Source organism: Mustela nivalis, assembly GCF_964662115.1.
Source record: "Mustela nivalis genome assembly, chromosome: 2".
Classification (NCBI taxonomy): Eukaryota; Metazoa; Chordata; class Mammalia; order Carnivora; family Mustelidae; genus Mustela; species Mustela nivalis.
In genome coordinates this window covers 184,353,517-184,374,363 of record NC_139021.1, presented here as the reverse complement: position 1 = coordinate 184,374,363, position 20,847 = coordinate 184,353,517, and the positions used below count along the sequence as shown (strand labels likewise).

Genomic DNA, 20,847 nt, shown 5'->3' with positions numbered 1-20,847 from the left:
CGTTGCGATTTGCGCTGGTTTACATCGGCCATAAACAGGCGCGGCGGCCACGGCCAGCTCGGGACGGCCTTTAATACTGGCTGCTCTTGAACATCAAAGGCCCAATTCTCGAGGAAAAAAAAGGGGGGGATGTGCCACTTATGTTGGTTCTTGCATATTTGATTCTAAGAAGAGGAAGAAATGCGAATTTGCTCGGAAAAGTAGGTCTTGGCCGAGCCATGAGCCCTGTGCTTCCGGAGCTCGGTCTCTGACCGTCCAAGGGAAGGCCCACCACAGGCCCGCTGAGGAAGGATCGTGGGTTCAGAAAACACAGATGGCCCGCATACGCACGCACACACATGTCTAGGGATGGGTCCTTTACACACTGTGTTTTGTGCGAAGATCGACAGCAGTACTCATGAAACGGAAAAGTAGTTGCCATAGTAACAGAGACACTGTAGCTCTTTATGCTGGGGGCAGGATGGGCACGGGCAGGACTCGCCAGAGACACGACTTTCCAAACACAATCAGCATTTACCTTACTGTCGGCAGGGCAGGACAAACCTGGTTTCTCCTGATGAGCGCTCATAACGGAGTGATGTACTTTAGGCTTAAGACCTGCCTTCCCTACGTCAGTCTTCAGAAGCACTGTACGGCCTGGCACTGGGCAGGACATGATGCCTGGCATGCTGAGCCCTGGGGGGTCCGCTCTGTCCTGGTGACAGCCATCATGTGTCCCAGAGCCACACCAATGGCCTCTGGAAGAGGTGGGATTTTTCCACTCCAACACAGAAACACAACCTTTAAAGAAGAACGCAGACTTGGAAAGCTGCTATTCCAAGTCAGCCTGAACATAAGGGACGCAGGTAAACCAAGTATGTGATGAGGAAATTTACATTAAGTAACGATGGATACACGTTTGGCTCCTGCACACAGTTTCACGGCATTACTGCCATCAATTTTCTAACGCTGATGTGTTCGATGTATTAACTTACAGTCCAGCGCTATGCATATTTTTTATTAAAGGATAATTTTTCTATAAACCCAGGTGGTAGAGATAACTCTATTTATTATTTCTAGGATGGTACAAAAATGCATTTAAAAATGCATTAACATTGCCTATAAAGTGTGAATAGACAACATTTTATGACAACAAAAATATTTAAACATTCTCTTTGAAAGCAACCCGCATTAATCTAATGTCTACAGTGGGGATAAAAATTTTGAAAGCACATTTAAGTGAAGGGTCGCTTTTTTTTTTCACTTTAAAATACAGACCTGATAGAAGATTCCATTTTTTCAAAGTGCATTTCAAATGAAAAATTCAGGAAACAGACAATGTGATTCCCTTTTCTCGGTAGGCGGAAATCGGACGCTGGGCTGCTCTGAGGCACAGCCCCTCCACACCCATCCATCGTGAGGACAACTGAGGGTGACCCACCTAAATGTGTGAACGTGACTGGGGAACTTCTCCGAAATAGGAACTTCCACTGGCTGGCTGTAATTACCATGCCAGATGGAACACCACGCTTTCATGCAAATATTTCCCCATAAAGGCAGCACTTGTGATAATTTCAACTATCAATATTATTTACTTGTAGTAGAGACGCTGTCCTGTCCAATATAAGGTCTGAAAGTAGCTGACATTCAGACCACCTCTTAAGCTTGTTTACATCACACTGTGACCACCCCGGACTTGAGTTAAGGTCTTCTTGAGTATGTATGTATGTACATATGTATTGATTGACTGATTGATTGTCTGAATTATGGAAACCTCAGGGGACATGGGATCTTATCACCTCCCCAGATCTGGGACGAAACTTTCACTGAATGAGGCTTCCCAGGAGCCAGTGGGGTCTGAATCATCAGATGGGTCTGGGCACAGAACGCCGTGCCTGCTCTTGGGGTCCAGCAGGTGGTGGTCCTGCTTAGCCATGTGAGCACCTCAGGAGCTGGTACCAATCGACAGACTCAATTCTCCTCTTTGGGAGGAGGCACGTACTACCAACTCAAGGGTAGGTGTAAGTGACCCTGTGGGTTACCAGAATATTTAACCTCTCCCACAGCAATCGCAGGGCAGGATCTACATTAGGTGTGCAGAGTGTCAGCTTGGGACCCAGGACCTGAAGTCGTATCTTCCTTCCCACCGGCGGCTTCCATCGTTCAGGGGCCCCCCAAGAATGTAGAGCTTCACTCACCCAAATATTTCAAAGAGAAACCACATTTTGGGCCAAACTGGATACCTCGTAAAGGTTCTGGTTAGCTTTGCCATCACGATCATGGGATATCCCAGCCAAGGGCCGGCACCTGGCAACACTCTTTAGACAATGAGGAGTGGGGTGGGCTCATCCTGATGTGAGTCCGTAACTCAGGATACCGACAGTGACGTGCGGCCAGTCTTGCTCACACTTTCCAAATCAAAAAGGTGAGTAACATACTGGCCCTCCCACCTTCTCCCTTGGCTAGAGCTCTAGATCAGGTAGCTCTATGGATACATGACCTAAAACTTTTAAAAGTTGTTAATTACAACAGCAAAAATACTTCTTAGAAAGGCAACTATGGGTCTCAAACAAAAATCATTATTAAATTAGGAATGTGAAACTTGGATAGACTGAAGCACATTGCAGAAACTCTCATAAGAGTCTGATCTGTTTCAGTAAATTCCTTTAGAGCACTAGTTCTCAGAACAGGGCACACACACGTTAACACAGACATACACTTGCATGTGTGATACACAACACATATAAACTGTTTGGTCACGTATATATACCTACCTCTCTCAGGATTTTGGACGTGTCCTGGGGAGGGTGAGACGTACAGAAACGACAGTATAATATGGACACACTGTCTAGTGCCCAGGTGCACAGGTTCGCAGAACAACTTGACAAAGCTGTCGGCTTAAGCGAATCAGAGCTGAAGCTAAAACTCCTCGTCCCAGATGTGGTCGCACAGTACAAAGAATAAACCAACACCAGGGACGGCGGCCAGGCAGGAAATAGGAAACCATGAACTCGGACGCCGCCTGAGCCCCAGGCTCTTCAGCCCATGATCTTCACCAAAATGCCAAAATGCAGCTGATCGGTCGAGCTGAAGAGCGGAGGGTGAAGTGCTCGGATGGCCTCTGAGCGGGCTTGGCCACCACGCCCCCGGATGGAGCCAGATTACCAAGGAGGGCAGCGGCCACGGGGCCCACAGAGCCACCACCCCTCAGGGGCTCTGTGGCTCCCTTCTGCTCAGCCTGGGGGCCCCTGACTCAGAGACACCCTCACCGCGGGTGAGGACTTCCGGCAACCTAACACTGTTATCCCACCGGGGAGCTGGAAGTGAGGCACATACCTGAACGCAGACCGGGCTAGGCAGCCCCCAAAGGGGTGCTTCTGTCCCCCTGGAGAGGGACGTGCAGCAGATGCCGGCCCTGGGAGTGCGAGATCTCCGGCCAGACAGAAGCGGCTGCTAGAGAAGCGCTGCTCCCTCCCTCAGGCTCTGAAAAGGACTTCTGGTGCCTCCAGGAGGGCTTCCTGGAGACAGTTACTCAGGCCCTGAAAGCAGGGAGCCAGACGTCCCTGATGAGGAAGATACTCGCTCACCCCTGCGGTCCCCTCCGGGACTCACTCCATACCCGGCACACCATCGGCGTTCAGGCTTCGCGCCCACCTTTGTTCTTACTTATCCTCGCCCCCACCCCGGGGCTTGAGACCACACGCACGGCCCAGCGGGACCAGAGCCGGGGCTGCTCCTGATTCCGGACTCCGGACCGTCTTCCTGGCACCTGGACCCTCACGCCTCCTTCTTTCCGCGGATCGGCGCCTTCCCCAGTGCTGGCGTCAGCGGGCCTTGGGCCAGATTTCCACATGGGCTGCCTGCCCCCAAAAGGCAGTGTGGCCGCTCTAGGGTTGAAGGTACATTTTCACCAGCTCTTTATTTCCTGCTTCATTTAAGTGCGGTGTTGTTGCTTGTTTTAATCAATAAATGGGCATCGGAAGGTTTACAAACTAGGTAGTATCACGGCAAGGCTGACGATTTTTATGAGGCCTCATTCACAGTGCGGGAGAGCGGGAGAGCCCCCAGCCGGACGCGGAACCGCCACCGGCTGCTCCCGCTGCCTCTCCGCACAGCAGACTTTATCCAAGTCCAGGGAGGAGCGTCAGGGCAAACCTCACGAACGCACGAAGCCGCCTGCTGCTGTGGGCATGAGGGAGGCTGAGACAAAGCTCCCGCCTCTGCCACGGCCCGCACTGCAGACAGGCCCAGGCCGTGCGCAGGACTGACCTCAGCGCCCGTGAGAGGCGCCCCAGCGGCCACAGCACCAGGTCAGGAAGAGGGCTTGGGGCCTCCCTTCCTGGGGAGATGGCGGCCCGGGGTGAGCAGCAGCGGAGGGCAGGAGGGCTGTGCCCCGTGAAGGCTGTGGGGCTGGGGGCCCGGGCGAGCTGGCGCGATGAGCCTCTCCAGGAGGCATTTCTGATTTTCCAGAGCCGTCTCCGGTGAGGGCCGGAGGGCGTGACGATGCTGTGTCCGTCCTCGGGGTCCCGCCGCCTCCCAGCACTCACTCAGCCCCCTGGAAGCGCATGGCCCGGGGGACCGTCCTCCGGGACACAGTGTGGACCTTTGCTCACCCTGGAAGGGCCTTTCCCGTAACTCTCTGGAAGGGCTTGCAGGAGAGGCCCTTTGCAGAGAGGCTGTTCAACAGACTTACACGAGCACGAGAATCCTTTCTGAGACCTCGGAACAGAAGCGACAAGACGCTACTCGCCGGCAGGGTTGGCAAATGCGGATCTTACTACTGTCATGCGGCTGGATTTCATAGCTACAAGCTAATAGCTGTGACGAAGGAATTATTAAAGTGTTAAATATTTCATTTAAAAGGGAACATTGCAGTCACTTTGAAAAGAAAACTCAGAACTCATCTGCTGAAAAACGATCATCTGTGAGAAGACACCGGAAGGAGCAGCTGGGGTCCGCCACCGCAGGCGCCCACCGCCCGCCGTCCCCACTACCCGCCGTTCACACCGCCACTGGGGTCCACCGCCGTCCAGCCCCCACCACCCACCTTCCGCACCACCGTCCATGCTGCCGGGCTCACCCTGCCTCGCACACTGCAGGGCTCACACCGCGCCTCTTGGGGCGCCATCCGTGGAGGAAGCCCCCACTCTGGCCCGGAGAGCAAGCAGAGAGGCCCAGGCTCCCTGCTCTGAGCGCTGCGATGGGCAGAGGAGTGGGAAGGGGAGGACAGCGAGTGCACACCTTGAATCCGAGAGGGGTCTCAGTTTCCCTCAAGTTGGCCCCTCCTCAGCGCTGAGAAATCCTGCTTCTGGCAAAGTCTACTTCCACCTTTTCACCTGCTCTGCCCCGGACTACGAAGGCTACGCGAAGATGCTTACGTATACAATGGAGCGACGTTACTTTTGAGAAGTAAATGCGGACTTAGAACACATTAACAGGAAAGAACTTCAAACGGTATCTCATTATAAAAGAAACATTTAGATTTCAAGACCAATGGCTTCATTCAGTAACTATTTCTTGGAAAAATGAATTCAAAATAGTGCTGACCTCCGCGAGGGCTCGATGGGGAAGCCCCTGCCCTCCCTAAAATGCTTCTTTGTGCCCGAGACGGCTGGCTCTCCGTCAGAGGCCGGCGGCAGATGGTCCCGCCGGCGCTTTAACAGCAGATCGGCACAAGGTAACCCCCCAAACTGCAAATACAACACACAACGGTTTTTTCTTAGGAAACGCCCTCTACTCAGAACAGTCTCACAAGAAGATTAAACACGTCTTACTCCACACCTGGTTGCTGGTGCTTTCCTGAGCAGCAGACGCTGCCCTCACCCCTTGGAGGACCCCGGCGGCGGCGCGGCACACACCTGCGGACTTCCGGTCGTGAAGGGCCGGCCTCACACTCCTTGGCAGGAGAACCCGGACAATTAACCTGCTACTAATCGCACTTGGGAAATTTTCCAAGATAAGAAGCTGAACTACATGAAATCTCCAGTATTAAGTTCTAACTAACCTGACAAAGACTTTAACTGTGTATGGCCTACGTCCACACACACGTGTCACCAGCCTTAAAAGATGAACCAGTGCTGAACAGGTGCCCATCTCACCGTGAAGCTGTCTTGCCCGCAGACAAGAGGGACCCACGGAATGCAGTAGGGGCCTGGCCCCCGGGGGCCCCCAGGGCAAGGGCTGGCTCCTGAGGACAGGCAGGTTCCGGCGCTGGGGCTCTGTCGGGATTATGTTTTTAGAATAAGCTAAAAGAATCAGACCAGGTCTAAATCTCAGAGGTGAGACTGGGATGAAAACATGATACGCAAAAGCATATTAAACGTGCCCCCAAATTAAGATGCACGGAAAATAGAATTTATTAAAAAAAACATTTATTCCACATTAATATGTAGCCACGCCTCCAAGCCTGTGACGGTTTCTTTTATTTATTTATTTATTTGTCAGAGAGCGAGCAAGCGCGAGCGAGCACAGGCAGACAGAGTGGAAGGCAGAGTCAGAGGGAGAAGCAGGCTCCCTGCAGAGCAAGGAGCCCGATGCGGGACTCGATCCCAGGACGCTGGGATCATGACCTGCGCCGAAGGCAGCTGCTTAACCAACTGAGCCACCCAGGCGTCCCAACGGTTTCTTTCTCTACGTTAATGACCAGTTTCTGGAGGTCTCGGAGGTTGTCAGAGGATTTTCCTGGCATGGGACTTGTCGGCCTACCATGACTCCCCTAGTGCTATAAGATACCAAGTGGAAACAGAGCCAAGCCAGCGACACTGGATAGAAAAAGGTGTTACCACATCTGGGGGTTCGTGTTAGCAATTCTATCATAACCGTCCACCCCCTCCCTTCTTAAACTGTAAAATCCCCACACCTGGTCCCTGCCTGGGAGTCAGCGATTGAGCTAAATTAGAAAAACCTGGCTTGCACATGGTAAGGCGTGGGAAACCCCGGCTCGCAGTGACCCCTGTCAGGGGGGTGGGGCTGGCCCAGGGGACCCTGTCCCGAGGAGGGTGCTGGAGGCCGTCTCCCCTAAACCCGGCTAGAGGGACCTGGCCTCGGTTGGAAGCACCTGCCAGCACTGTGGGGCTCGTCCGACAGGGAAGAGCTTCTGGCTGGGGCTGGACGGCCCCCATCCTTACCCCAGCAGCGGTTTCCAGCTCGTTCCGGACACCCACAGTGCCCATGGAGGCTGGACGAGGAGGTGGGCTGGCTCGGCCCAGTGCCAGGGAGGCAGGCTCAGTGTGGCCAGCCCCGCCCTCTTCAAACACCAAGAACAGGACCTCAGGATTTTATAAGCTCACTTTCCCCACCTCTACCTTTGATTATAGATACTTCCTGACTTGGTTTTTTAATTTTTCTGTCCTGAAAATTTTAAAACATTAAATTTCTCCTCACTAGTCAACAGACTTTAAGAGAGGAAAGCCAGTCAGGCAATTCTTTCTTTCATTCTTTACTTTTGACACAGAGAGAGAGAGAACACATGACCACAAGCAGGGTGCATGGGGAGAGAAGCCGACTCCCTGCTGCCCAAGGAATCCGATGTGGGATTTGATCCCGGACCCAGGGATCATGACCTGCGCTGAAGGCAGACGCTCAACTGAGCCAGACTGGCAGACTGAGCCACCCAGGAGCCTCTGGTCGGGCAGCCTCCTTGCTCCTAGCGGCACAGCGGTACTCTCCAAGTGACAAACGACAGTGGACGGCATAGTTCAGAGCACCAGGGTTCCCAAGCCCCTACTTCAGAAGCAAAACCACATCTGAGTTCCCAGCCTGAGAAGTACATGGAGGTCACACCGTGTCCCCTGCAGCCTCCGAGGTCACAAGTTGAGCTGAAACCAAGAGTCTGACGCTCAACCGACTGAGCCGCCCAGGTGCCCTAGATTTACCTTATCTAAAACCTCAGGGTCGTTTTTTCCCTTGACTATGGGTGTTCATACATCTAGACATATTTGTGTACGCGTACACATGCACTTATTTTAATATGAGCATAAAAAGCCACTACACAAAATGAACCTCTGGTATATGTGTAGAATAATCTCAGTTGCCATAATTCAGGTCCAAACAAGAAATCAGAAAGAAGCATCTGGGAAAATGCTTTTTGGTGATCACAGACCATGTGCCTTAAACGTGCTACATTTAGTCAGTAAGTTCTCAGTCCGTGCTTTAAGCACACAGTAACTACGGCAAGTTTGAGAAATTAGATTGCAAACTTCTCTGAGACAACACAATGCCACTACCCACTCTGATGAGATGTCACCGGCCGAGTTTATGGAAGTAGCTAATTGTCCATGTACAAGCCTCATTTTCTGTGCTGTTGGCAAGCAGACAGTTTAAGTTAACAATAAGCTTATTGAAAAATTCACTGCTATTCAGATGTGTTTCTATTTAAACCTTTCAGCCAACAAGAGTCAAGAGTCGATCTGCATGCATCATTTTTACTGCCTTTGCCAAGAATTATGTGACCACGTGCCAAAGCCAACACAAGCATTTGGAATGGGTGGAGATCGTGAACTCCTGTCCTTACAGCGCGGACACACGCTGTCTCTGTTTAGATGATGTAAAAATACCAAGTAGGGAGAGTCGATAAAACGGGCTGTGACGTGAGCGGTAGTTCGTCTGTCCAGCTCCCTGAGCGAAACCCTGGGAGGTGGCGGAGTTACTGACCTCGCTGGAGAATGGGATGGTGAATCGCAGGCAAGGGGAGGCGTGGGAGGGCCGCGGGCTCGTGGAAATAGGCGTGCAGCCAGGCCGCGCACTGCACCAGGGGCTCCGTCATTTTCTCCGGACGGCCAAGCAGCTCAGGAAGCGCGGGGGCCGCCGCAGGCCTGCAAAAGAGGTAAGAGGAGGGTCATAAACCTCCGGTCCCAAGTGCACACAGGTGGGTAGCGGATGAGCGCCTGCGGTGCCCACGGGCGAACATGCGTGGACGTCTGCAGCAGTTTCGGGGAGGGGAGCCCACTGCTGCTCAGTGGAGGGCCGGTGCCCGCAGGAGGGCTGGGGGCCTTCCCGCCACGTTTCCCCCTTTGGCTCTAAGAAACACAAGCCCTCTTTGCAAACAAGAGGCGATTCCGGGAGGAACATGCGGGGACACGGGCTCTGCCGTCTGGGGCTCTGAGCGTCTGCAGTCACCCCGTGAAGCAGGATGTGACACAGTCGGGATGACACGCGAGACGCTGGCCCGGTGGGAGCGCGGCTGCCCCGTCGTACGGCCAACGGGCGCACGCGACCCTCTACCCTTTGTCTGTAAAATCGCGTCTTATCAAACCTTCTTCTAGAAATACTACCGAAGGAGTTACCCCGCCTGGGACCACCCGCGCCTCCCAGAGTTTCAACACAACAGCGCGTTCGGGGCTTTGCACCGCTTTGGGCTGTGACCCGGGGACTTCCTTGCGGTCCGCTCCCGGCCCGCGGCGGCTCGGGCTCCAGAGCGTCTGACGCGCGGGCCGGCCTCCCGCGAGGCTAACGCCAGTCATGCTGCTCGGCGTCTGGCTTTTCTCCTTTCTTCCCCAGAGTCCCCCGTGCGTTCCTTACGGTCACGTCCTCCTCCTGTCTCCTTCCGGTCAAACCACACACCGTGGCGGCGCTTGGTCGGCTCCTGGCCCGCGGGGCAACGCCCGCCCCTGCGGGAGCCGGCGGCCGCCTCTCCCAGCGCGGCCTCCCCTTCGGCAGGAGCCGAGGCTCCGGGGACCCCGCTGCGGGAGCGAGCAAACATCCCTGCTTCCGAGCCCTACAGTTTCATGACGGATCCAACGTTTATTCCGATTTCCTGGAACCCCACACCCACGAAAGCACTGGCACCGAGTCTGAGCTCCTCAGCTGACATTCCTGCCTCCTGTCCAGGTGCCCGGACAGCTGGCAGGCTTCCGAGGCCTTCGGGCCCTGGAGGGCAGCGTCTCTCTGGCATCTCAGATCCCGAAGCTTCGGGGGCAGCTGCACGCGGCTCTTCCTGGCCCTCCGAGCCTCACTCTGGGTTAAGGACGCGTGCACGGGCACCGGTCTATGGCGGCCTGTTTCGTCTCGTACCCACCACCCTGAGGAGGGTCTGAGTGGAGAGGCCGCACCTGGCTTGGCCATGCGGCCCAGCACAGGGAGGACATGGGGCATGGCGGCCGCAGGAGCACGGGCCCGACGGCGCCGAGTGGGAAAGCTGCAAGCACGCGCAGGCTGCCGCAGACCCGGGAGCCCGTGCACGTCCCGCTGCGCGCCGCAAGGAACCGCAGAAGGCGCGGACGCAGGTCTCACGGATGTGGCCCCTCGCAGCACTGCTAGTCTCTCAGGCACGGCGCCCTGTGGAAATGAGAGTCTCCACGGACGTCCTGGATCTCGCCAGAAATCAGCTTCCTTGGATGAGATGCACAGAAATGTCCTTTCCACGGTTTTTCTACAGTAGAACAGAAACGGGACTGGGGAGAGCGTCTACGCACTTGCATGTGGACAGGGTGGGGAAGGAACGGGACAGGGAAAGTCAAAGAAACGAGTCCCCTGGAATGACCCGGCCGAGTAGGACAACAGACGCGGGCCGGCCATCCTGTCGCCTCCCGACCCGACAGAGCAGGCCAAGGCCTCAGCCCAGATGCCATCTTCGTGAGATCTCTGTGGGAGATCCCCGTGGGAGCCCACGAGGACAGGCCCGTGGCCGGCCTGGACCCCACATCAACAGAGGGACCCGCATCAACAGAGGGACCCACATCAACAGAGGACCCGCATCAACAGAGGCCCCCACATCAACAGAGGGACCCGCATCAACAGAGGCCCCCACATCAACAGAGGGACCCTCATCAACAGAGGCCCCACATCAACAGAGGGACCCACATCAACAGAGGGACCCTCATCAACAGAGGCCCCACATCAACAGAGGGACCCACATCAACAGAGGGACCCTCATCAACAGAGGCCCCACATCAACAGAGGGACCCACATCAACAGAGGGCCCCCACAGGACGTGCTCCCTGCACAGCACCGTGGGGCCAGCAGAGCCGAGACATTGCTCCCGCCCCGATTTCTCTCTCCATCAGGACGTCTGGTCGGGGAAGAACCAGGACTTCCGTGGCTGGCCTGAATGTCACTCGACTTCAGAGAGAAATTCTAGACACTCTGTTCGCATCCTGCTCCTTCCGTTCTGAACAGACGTGCACTGATGACAAAGGAGAATAAAGAGGGGGAGGCTGGCGCATGTCTTGCCATCCCACTCCTGGGGGTGGAGAGAGAGGGGGCCGGTGTTCTAGGGAGAGCCAGGGCTCCCTTCGCACAAAGCAAGGCCAATGCCACCCGGTGTGTGTCGGCGGTTGGCAGTTTGTCCACAAAGGTCTCAGCCACAAGCATACAGCAAGCTGTGAGTGGCACCTGCCCAAATGGGAGATGAACAGAGCTAAGGGGCCGACGTCCCCACCCTCAGCCCTTGGGAGATCCCCGTCCCTCTCCTGCCTTGAGCACCCACGCTGGCCCCGTGTGCCTGGCGCCTCCCTCAACAGGCCAGAAGGTCTCAGAGCTTTTGGGCTATGCTCACCCATTTCACCAATGGTGACTGTGCTTCCCTTGGCCAGGGGACAGACACCACGGGATATGGGGCACCTTAGGCCATGGGATGGGGCCTTCAGTACCCACTAGCGACCCACTGTGCTCCAAGACTTAACACCTCTTTGAGGCCCCGGAATGGCGCAGGGGCGTCTGGGCATCAAAGGCACTGACCAGGCTGGTCGCTGTGTCCTCGTGGCTAAGGGACCAGAATGGGAGCTGTGTCCCTACTAGCATTTCCCACTCTTAAAAGGATATTTGAAGAATTTTTATAGTAGTAAAATTCATCTTAAATTGATTTTTTATGCTTGTGCTAAAGATCTCAACCTCTGATTTACTCTGTAGGTCTCCTTTTTAACTCTTTCTCTATTGGCATTAGGTAACTATTCATGGGTGAAATGTAATTAAACAGCTTTGCTTCTGAAGCAAGGATTTATGATACTACATTTAAAATGAATGGCATTAAACACACACATAAAACCAGATTTTTAAAGCCATGACACAGATTTCCATTTCTACAATAAAACGAAATTTATTCCCTGCCCTGCCCTCTCCTCCAGCCTCGCTTCGCACGGCCCTGTGCGAGCTGCGGTGTGACGGCGGCGCAGCCCTGCCGGCGGTCGCCCTGATTACGGAGGAGTCTCTGCTGGCCCCCTGCCCACCAGCCCTGAGGCCCCAGTGATTACGGGCTCCGTGGTCCACGCTCCCGTAAATCCCACACCCCAGCCCTCCCTGGGAGCTGCCCCTCAGCCACCACAGAGTCGCACACCCCTGTCCGTGGGCCAGCACCAGGCGTGGGAACCCAGGGCCAGCAGCTGGACAGCCAGCCTGCACGGGCAAAGAGCAGGCCCCGTCCCGCCGTCAGCCGGGACCATGCAGAAAGGGACACATGAGAGTCAGCCAGCCCGAGGCCTTCTCCCAGACGACACTCGTCCTCAGTAAGAGTCACCCGGCCGACCCTGGGACACTGGGCACCACCTCCTCCCTCCTGGCCCGAGAGGGCTGGCTCAAGAGGGCTGGCGAGTGGCTGACCAACGCATCTGGCCTTGTTGAGCTTTTCCACAGAGGACAGGGCAGCACACCGGGCACACTGTAACGGAGCAGACACGGAATCGTACGTGGTTTGGTGTGAGGGTTTCCTCAAGAAACATGCAGCTCTTGGCGATCCCCACACAGTGGCCGTCAGGGGAAGGCTCTGGAACACAGGCGCGAACCAAAGTCCCTAGTGAAGTTCTCCTGCAGTCATGACCCCTTCCCTGCCGGGGCTCGGAGAGAGAACAGCCCGGCGAGCTGGCTCAGAGGTCAGGTTTGTCCTTCAGCCCAGATCAGGATGCAGGAGTGTGGGGAAGTGCTCCAGAACCTTTGAAGATGTGTTAATGACGCAGGGATGCCTCGCCTGTGAAGGTGGAGGGGGAACCCATCGCTCACGGCGTTCCCAGGAAGGCTGTCCCTCTCCCTGCAAAGCAGCCTGTGTCTCAGGATGTGGATTTCAGCTAGAAAGCGAGGGGGCAGGGGCAGCACCACACTGGTGGCAGCAGACAGGCAGGGGGAGGGGACCAAGTGTCAATGGAACGGCCTCCCGGACAGGTTCCGAGCCATCCATCCGCCGCACACAGAGGTCGCATGCACTGGGCTCAGGCTAGCGGCCGCTGCAGAACCAGGAGCCGTGGGGCAAAGAGAGCCCGGCTGGCCAGGACCCCAGAAGGCAGTGCCCGAGGTCTGCAACGGTGTCAGGGACTGGCTTGACATGAGAAAAAAATGGAAGAACGTTCCCGACCCCACATCCTCCAGGGTCTTTCCACACTGCAAATTTGCTCAACACTTTAAAACTCAATCAGTTTGGTAGGAGATCTGGGCATTCAGGTTTAGGGGCGCCTCAAGACTTCACTGCTAGTAAAGAACCACTACATCTTCATTTCTGAATGAATTCTACTTCCCAAAGACATTAAAATGTCATGTACTTGGCTTAAATCCCATTTGATGTAAGAAAACAGGCCAAAAGTTCTAAGCTACTCACATCTGATTAGCAGCATTAGCTACACCCAGGAGGCAGACATTCAAAACCCTCTCTCTTTGACCCCAGTGCTTTTCCAGTATTTGTCCTCCCAGGATAAAACCGAGTGTTGTAGTTTGGGAACATGAACTGGTGATGCTAGAGGCTTGCCCACGCCAAGAACTTCAACCTCGGAAAAGAGTTCCAAAGACCCGTATTCTTTGCAGTTCATGTGGAATCTGGCAGCGCGCTGACCCAAGCTGTGTCCTTTAGCAAGGCTGGGAGATCAATCTGGGAAAACCCACGGAGAGTGGGGTAGAGCCTGTGGTAGAAGCAAGAGTGTGGGGCCTTGGCCACATGCAGAACCCCAGACACCCTTACGAGGAGAAGAGTCCCCGAGCTGAGCTACAGAAGCGCACCACCCCTTCTCTGGCTCCAGGGCGCAGGGTGGGCTCCGGACCCCACAGCATCAGGAAGAGCACATGTTCGGCCAAACGTTACAGCTGCAACAGAAGGGACTATGAAACGCGTGCCTGCTGCGGCTCTGCATCACCGGTACGCGCAGTTACGTCTGACTCAACAGGTCTCTGGCGGAGTCTCTTGCGTTTGTGTCTGATGGGTTCGTCCTTTAATTACACCTCCTTGCTCAAGTTTGCTTTTTTCTTTTTTCCAGTGGTGGGATGGAAGATAAGAAATAAATTATTCAACCTATGATCAAAAAAGATCTTTTCTTTTTTTAAACAGTGGGGCTGAATAAAGACTTTAAACTCTATATTCCAACTGAATTTTGTGGCTTGAGTCCACACAAGCCGCTGTCGAGGATCCGTTACATCCGTGGCTTATCCACGAGAGCGTGGACGCAGCATCTGTAGCACGAGGGTGAAGCGACACCGAGGGGGTGTGGCCGCGATGAGGGCTGCCGCAGGACGTCGGGTGAGCGCACACCTCCAGCGACAGCTCCGCGACACAGCCTGCTGGCCCGCAGCTGTCGGGCGGCACCACCACGCGGGTGCGACGGGGTCCCTGCAGTTATCGGACCTTCTAATCTGGGGCAAAGAGGGGAAGGCGAAAATCAAAGGGAAACGCCGGCCTCCGACAGCAGAGCCGCGCGGGAGACGGAGAGGAGAGGCTCCCGACGGGCTCGTCCGGCCATAGGACGGGGGCCTAGTGCGGCTCGTGGTGACGGCCGGCAGCGCGACCGCACATCTGGCGCCGTCCTGACGGTTGGGAGGTCCGTGCGCGGTTTGCCCCACGCCCTGGGAGTGCCAGCAGCCGACGGAGAAGGGAGGACGCGGACACGACGCCCTGGCAACACGCTGAAGCGGACACTACAGACGGCGGACGCAACTCCTGCGCGTGTCCAGTGGCAGGGAGCCAAGAGCTGGCGTGGCTCCTGACACCCAGGTGGACAGACCGACGTTCACGTGTGGGGTCCTGGCGTCTGTTTTCACAGGTCGGTCTCTACAAAGCAGACTTGGCCACCCTTCGACAGAGGACAACCGGTAGTGAAGGGAGCCCGCGCCCGCTGCATGCGAAGTCCTGAAGACGGCTCCGTGGGGCAGGCGCGCTGCTGGCCGTCCCTGCAGGGGGGCTGGCGGGAGCCGGCAGGTGCTCTGCACACCCGTGCTCGGCTCTCGCAGTGTGGGTCAGGACAAAACGGACGCACAACCTGCTCCGTGTCTTGACGCCTTCCATCGCCCCACAGACCCCCAAATGAATTCTACATTCATGATCCGATCATGGGCTACCAATGGTCTAGGTCCCAAGGCCAACAATAGGAGAAGGAAGAGGCAGTAAAATTCAACTCACTTTCTGGGTGGTCACAGGTATGCTGCTTAAATCGGGTATCAGTTTTTAATGGGCAACCTAAGCCCTCAAAATTTGGGGCTCAAATTAATGTCAGAACCTAAACAAGACCATAGAGGAATTTATGGTACTATTTAAACCCTCCAAACCCAGAAAATTTTATGTAAATTTTCAACTCTTCCATACAAGGTACATGTCGTAAGAACTACACACTTCTTTTTCCTTTTGAAAATGATCCTTAAATACATAAGCAATAAAACATTTTAAAAACACAATTTAAAAATAGTACACTTGGCAGACTGGAATGCCTTAAAAAAGCCTACTTCCTTTCTCCCCTAAATGTTCAAATTGTTTAAAAGGAAAACCGTATTTTATCAACACTTTAACATATCATTAAAATCTCTACTATCTGACAGATGAAGATAAAAACACCCCAAAACTATAGATGAATTATCAGGTCCCTAATGATTCCAAAACAATTACAGGATGCAGAGCAATCTAGTTAAATTTTATTCAAAAGCTTACTACACTTGTGTTTTCTTTTATTTTTCTATCAAGAAGCCCATGAGGCTTAAGCACAATTCATTATGTATGAGACCCCACTTGCAGTGCTTGACTGTTGATTAATAGCAAAGTTTGCTGTATGTACATTTGCAACATTAGATGCATACAATATGCTAACTTATTCTTTCACTGAAACTAATTATTTACAAAAATGACTACTTGAGACTACAATTTATTAAATGCATGCATCCAGTCTCAATTTGGCCCCCAAAGACAGCCTGGAATGAAGATCTTTTACTTGATGTGACAACTTCTAGAAACGCTGTTATTAATATTGTAAACGTGGCAAATAAAGAGTTCAAATAGCCTTATGTCTGTGTTGCGTTTGCTTTTCACCACTGAAGCAGGGAGTGGAGCAGCCTTCCGGCATTTCACACGCAAGAGGTGGACTGCTCTTTCCCAGCTTCATTTAGCTTCTTATAAATAAAATACTTACCCATTGACAACGGAATAGTTTAAAAAGAAATAGCAAACATGAAAGAGGAATAGAAAAATCCTAATCAAATTGTTACTTAAGTAGATTACAAGCCTGTCAAGAAGAATAAATTTAGTTCATCTGGTGAAAAATATCTGTAAAAATACAATTTTTAAAGAGTCATTTCCACCAGTCTCATCAAATTATTGGTATTCCCATATAGGGACTCCCTCCCACCCAAAGGATCTTTGGGGTTAGGTAACTGTGCATCATTCAGTCATTCTCTGCCCTCCCAGAAAAGAGGGGACATACATGACTTGGCTTATGGACAAAAATTACAGAAGCTTCATCTTCACATCAGGTTTCAGAATGGGGCATCTGGTCAACCTCAACGTCTTTCAGGCTGACTCCTTAACTCGTGTGGCCCAGAGCAGCATCCTCCTGCTCTAAGCATCTTCTGTGGTCCAATCTCTCTCTGCTGGGCCAATCTGCACTCTCGCTACAGCTGTCCCTTCCAAGGCCCTCAAAGACTCTGTGTGGCCTTGCTCTGCTCTGCTGAGGGGGTGTGCCACTGCAGGCTAAGGAGAGACAGGCAGGAATCAGACCCCTTCCTTCACATGCCAAGATAAGGAAAATCGATGTCTGAGCCCGAATGACAGAATGATAGTGCAGAGAGTCATTACACACTACTAATTGCTCCGTGCCATTAAATTTTTGCAAGGACGCCTAAGGAAAAAGACAGGTTTCCAACAAGGGCTTGCTCTGGGATATACGATTGTAGGGACACAGAGGAAAAACGGAACATCAGAGAGAGGGCCTTTGCTCCCTAAAACAAACAGGTGTTAAGGGGGAAAAGAAAGTAGCCTGAGAACGGGAAAATCTCAGGGCCACAGTCAAGATGGGTAAAAGATGACTGGCTTTCTTACATGCAACTTAATATCCCAACTCTCTCAATAACACATTCAAGGTCAGCCAGAGTCAAGGCAACTGACTACAGAAGTCCCTGTCGAGAAAATGTCTCAGTGTCAGACGTTCATTACACAATATGGCATTCTGGAAAGGGGGGGGTCCACTGAATAAAGGTGACGGTCAACTATAGGGAAACAAGACAAGGCAAACACGTGCATAAGACTTCACAGCGGCTATTTGCTGAGTGCCTAACATGTGCCAGATATTTAATTAAGAAAGTGTTCTGTATTTATTCCTCCCCATAACCCGAGGGAGATAATATCTCTATGTTCCAGAAGATGAAACAGAGTCCAGAAGGTATGTGAAATAACTTAGCCAAGGCATAAGGGATGCAACTAGGATTTGAATTAGAGCGAATCCAAAGCCCTTACTATCCGGACCACCTCCGTGAACCCAGCGTTCTTGATCCTCTCCGAAAAGGAAACAGTTCCTCCTTATCACACAAAGCCCCTGTGTTTACACGCTCCATTCTTGACAGCATGTACCTTACGTAGCATATATCCTGTATAGCGTTTGGATCTATTCTCTGACATTTACATAACTTCTGTAAAGTTTCACTAATCCGTAAGACGTGTACACCCAAGGCCCACTGCCCTATCAATTCAAAGACAATGGGAATCTGAGTGTCAATTCTAGTTCTTTTATATTCCAGACACTTCCAAGAAGAGAGATGAGGTACCCATACTAGAGGGTATCAGGTTTGTAGAGAGTGGCCCACTGGGCATTATTGGTCTATACCCTTATAGGAAGGCCACGTTTACATGTAAATGCCTTGATGAGCATGCTGTACAATGTTTTTCCTTACAGGTAAGAAGGCTCGGCCTTAGAATATCCTGGACCCATCATCTTCCCCACACTCGGCCCTATGGAAGCCAGGCTCAGAATGAGAAAAACCACAGGATTTATTGCTCTACGTGGCTTGGCAAACGAGCAGGCCAGGCTTTTTGCTCGGGCAGATGTCAGCGTAGGTGGCACGAGGAAGTCAGACAGGTGTGCGTCCCACGAAGGCTGTTCCAGGCAGGTGTGCGTCCCACGAAGGCTGTTCCAGGCAGGTATGCGTCCCACGAAGGCTGTTCCAGGCAGGTGTGCGTCCCACGAAGGCTGTTCCAGGCATCTGAAGGAAGGGCCACGCATTGTCGTGTGCTGACCCCAACTCTGTCCTCGGCCCCGGGGTCCTATCTGACACATTGCTGGTGCTCAGTGCCTGCCCACTGAGCGAATGCACAAACAAGATGCGGCGGCGTCACCACGGCCATCATAGCTCATGCACCGAAAAACACCTGCATTTCAGATTTCATTTTTCCAATGAATAATTTGCTGAAAACCACTCCCCAGGGAAGGAGAAAAACCCACCAAGATTTTGTAAATAGTGAAAGCTACATTCCTCTGCCTTTCCCGATTTTGTAGCCGATTGCTGTGTAACAGGCTTTGTTAAAGCTCAGGGACTGGCCATCACTTCCGATCTTGCTTACTTTGACAGAACTCTACAGTCAAAACCTGGAAGTGTTTCAGATTTGAAGACACACAACTTGGTGAGTTTCCTTCATGGTGGCCCCATTCCCCACTCCTGATACAAGGCGATCAATTGCATAATGAGATGAAACACAGGAAAAATGAAGTTAAACAGCACACTTAGCTCCACGTTCATTCTCTGACCACAGATGAAGGTGGAGCTCCAGGAACCACAGACACGTTCTATGAAGGCCACTTACACTGCCCCTCATTTCTGCATTAGGTTTTCCAGTCTTCCAAGAGGTGGCCATTAGATCATCACAGAAAGAGGGACAAGGTCCTAGGGAGGAGAACCCCCCGCCCCCCATCCCTGGCCACGTGGAGGGCACAGCAGACTCCCTGCGGTCACTGCCTTGAGATCACTTCCGGGGGAAAATACAGGAGAAGGAAGCCGCTCCCAGGAAGCAGGCACACACACGCCCCTGCCGCAGTGACTGGGAATTCTGGACTGTGCGGACCGAGCATCCCGGATGCAAAGGCCGTGACAGGGACGGCACAGTGTGCTGAGCCTGGGAAGCCATGCCCCTTCTCCAGGCTCTCACACCTTTGCTACTAACAGGACTAACACAGGCCCAGCCTTAGAACGGTCAACAAAACTCATCTCCAGACAGCTTCAAGACTACTTTGTTGTGATGCGATTTAGAAAAAAATATTAGGGGCACCCGGGTGGGTCAGTTGTTAAGCATCTGCCTTCGGCTTGGGTCATGATCCAGTGCTCTCTGCTCAGTGGGAGGCCTGCTCCTCCCTCTCCCACTCCCCCTGCTTGTGTTCCCCCCTCTCTCACTGTCTCTCTCCATCAAATAAATAAATAAAAAATCTCAAAAATAAAGAAAAAATTATTTTACATCTTAGCAAGGGAACATGTCTTAATTTAAATGTTAAAATAATGATGAATGTTCTGAAGACCCTACTTCTTTTCTCTCCAAAAGGCACACATTCTAGGAGGGCTGACCTCCACCAGGTTTGGTCCCATTAACTTGTGTACTGGGCTCATTAATAAATAATACTACCACTAAATTACCTGTCTTGTAAATTGGTTTGTACAGTTCTAAATAAATAATAGATCGTTCCCTATTATCAAACACAGTGGAGTTTTTAAAGGAAAGCATAGCTGAGGATACATGAGAACATGGCAGTTTCATCTGCAAACGACTTTCTGTAGCTCACTTTCTCAGAAAGCCTTTGCTCCTATTTATTGTTGCAGCTGGAACACGTTAGCTGGCGAGCATGGCTGAAAACCCTGTATTTAATATCAGACAAGTATACTGACTATACATTAGTGGCCAAAAAAATCTTAAGCAACTATTAAATGGACAGTTAATGTAATTGTATTTTAAAACACTGAGGTCATATTTAATTTTGAATTGAAACTCTTAAAATGCACTTTCTGGCAAGGATATAGGGTAATAAAACAATGTTAACTACAGAAAAAAACCCCAAAACTCACATTATTAAAATAAATCTTTTTTCCAGAGTACTAATATTTGCAAGAAGTAGATTACAAGAAGCAGAAAGCATTTGTACTTCTTCAACAAGTATTGTCACTGCACTGGAAACCCCGATTTTCAATTTGAAGGATGATTCACTCTGAACAGCGAGCACAGATGTCATTTCCCGCCCCCCCTTCCTTCTGCGAGCTGGCTGCCCCCCCAACACCCTCTGCCTTCCTTCCAGGGTGCTCAAACTTAGCACCACCCCAGGGTCCTTTAATCCGAAGTCCACCCGTGAAGGACCCAATTATGCTCCAGAGCAGGAAGTACAAGTAAGTGGGGTGGGGTCGAGTCTGAAAGGATAAACAGAGGCACGGTGAAGAAGAGAAAGAAAAGGGTAGAAAACATTTTAGCTGCACAGCCGGCCAATTAAAATTCCCTTTGGAAGCACCAATTCCTACTCAAAGAAGATTGGAAAGTCCAATTTTATATGCCTTTTTCTTCCTCTTAAAAAATCAATACAGCCCTCCGGGAGGCTGTCGCACTTGCAGGCAGGCGGGTCTGTGGACCGTAAGCTCCACGCCTGGACCCGGTTCACAGCCCTCCCAGGGGAAGAGAGAAGGGGGTGTCACAGGGTTTTCCAGCAAAAACAAAGCAGCATTTATTTACAGGTGTTC

At 52.4% G+C, this 20,847-nt stretch overlaps 1 protein-coding gene across 2 annotated transcripts in view; it reads right to left on the bottom strand.

Moving 5' to 3' along the window:
* Positions 1 to 20,847, bottom strand: part of MGMT (O-6-methylguanine-DNA methyltransferase) — a 271,087-nt gene that overhangs the window by 39,454 nt on the left and 210,786 nt on the right. For both annotated transcript variants that reach the window (XM_082719831.1, XM_082719832.1), the window contains exon 3: positions 8,632 to 8,792. In XM_082719831.1, coding sequence (XP_082575957.1) covers positions 8,632 to 8,792 — 161 coding nt within the window. The remainder of the gene's footprint in view (positions 1 to 8,631; positions 8,793 to 20,847) is intronic.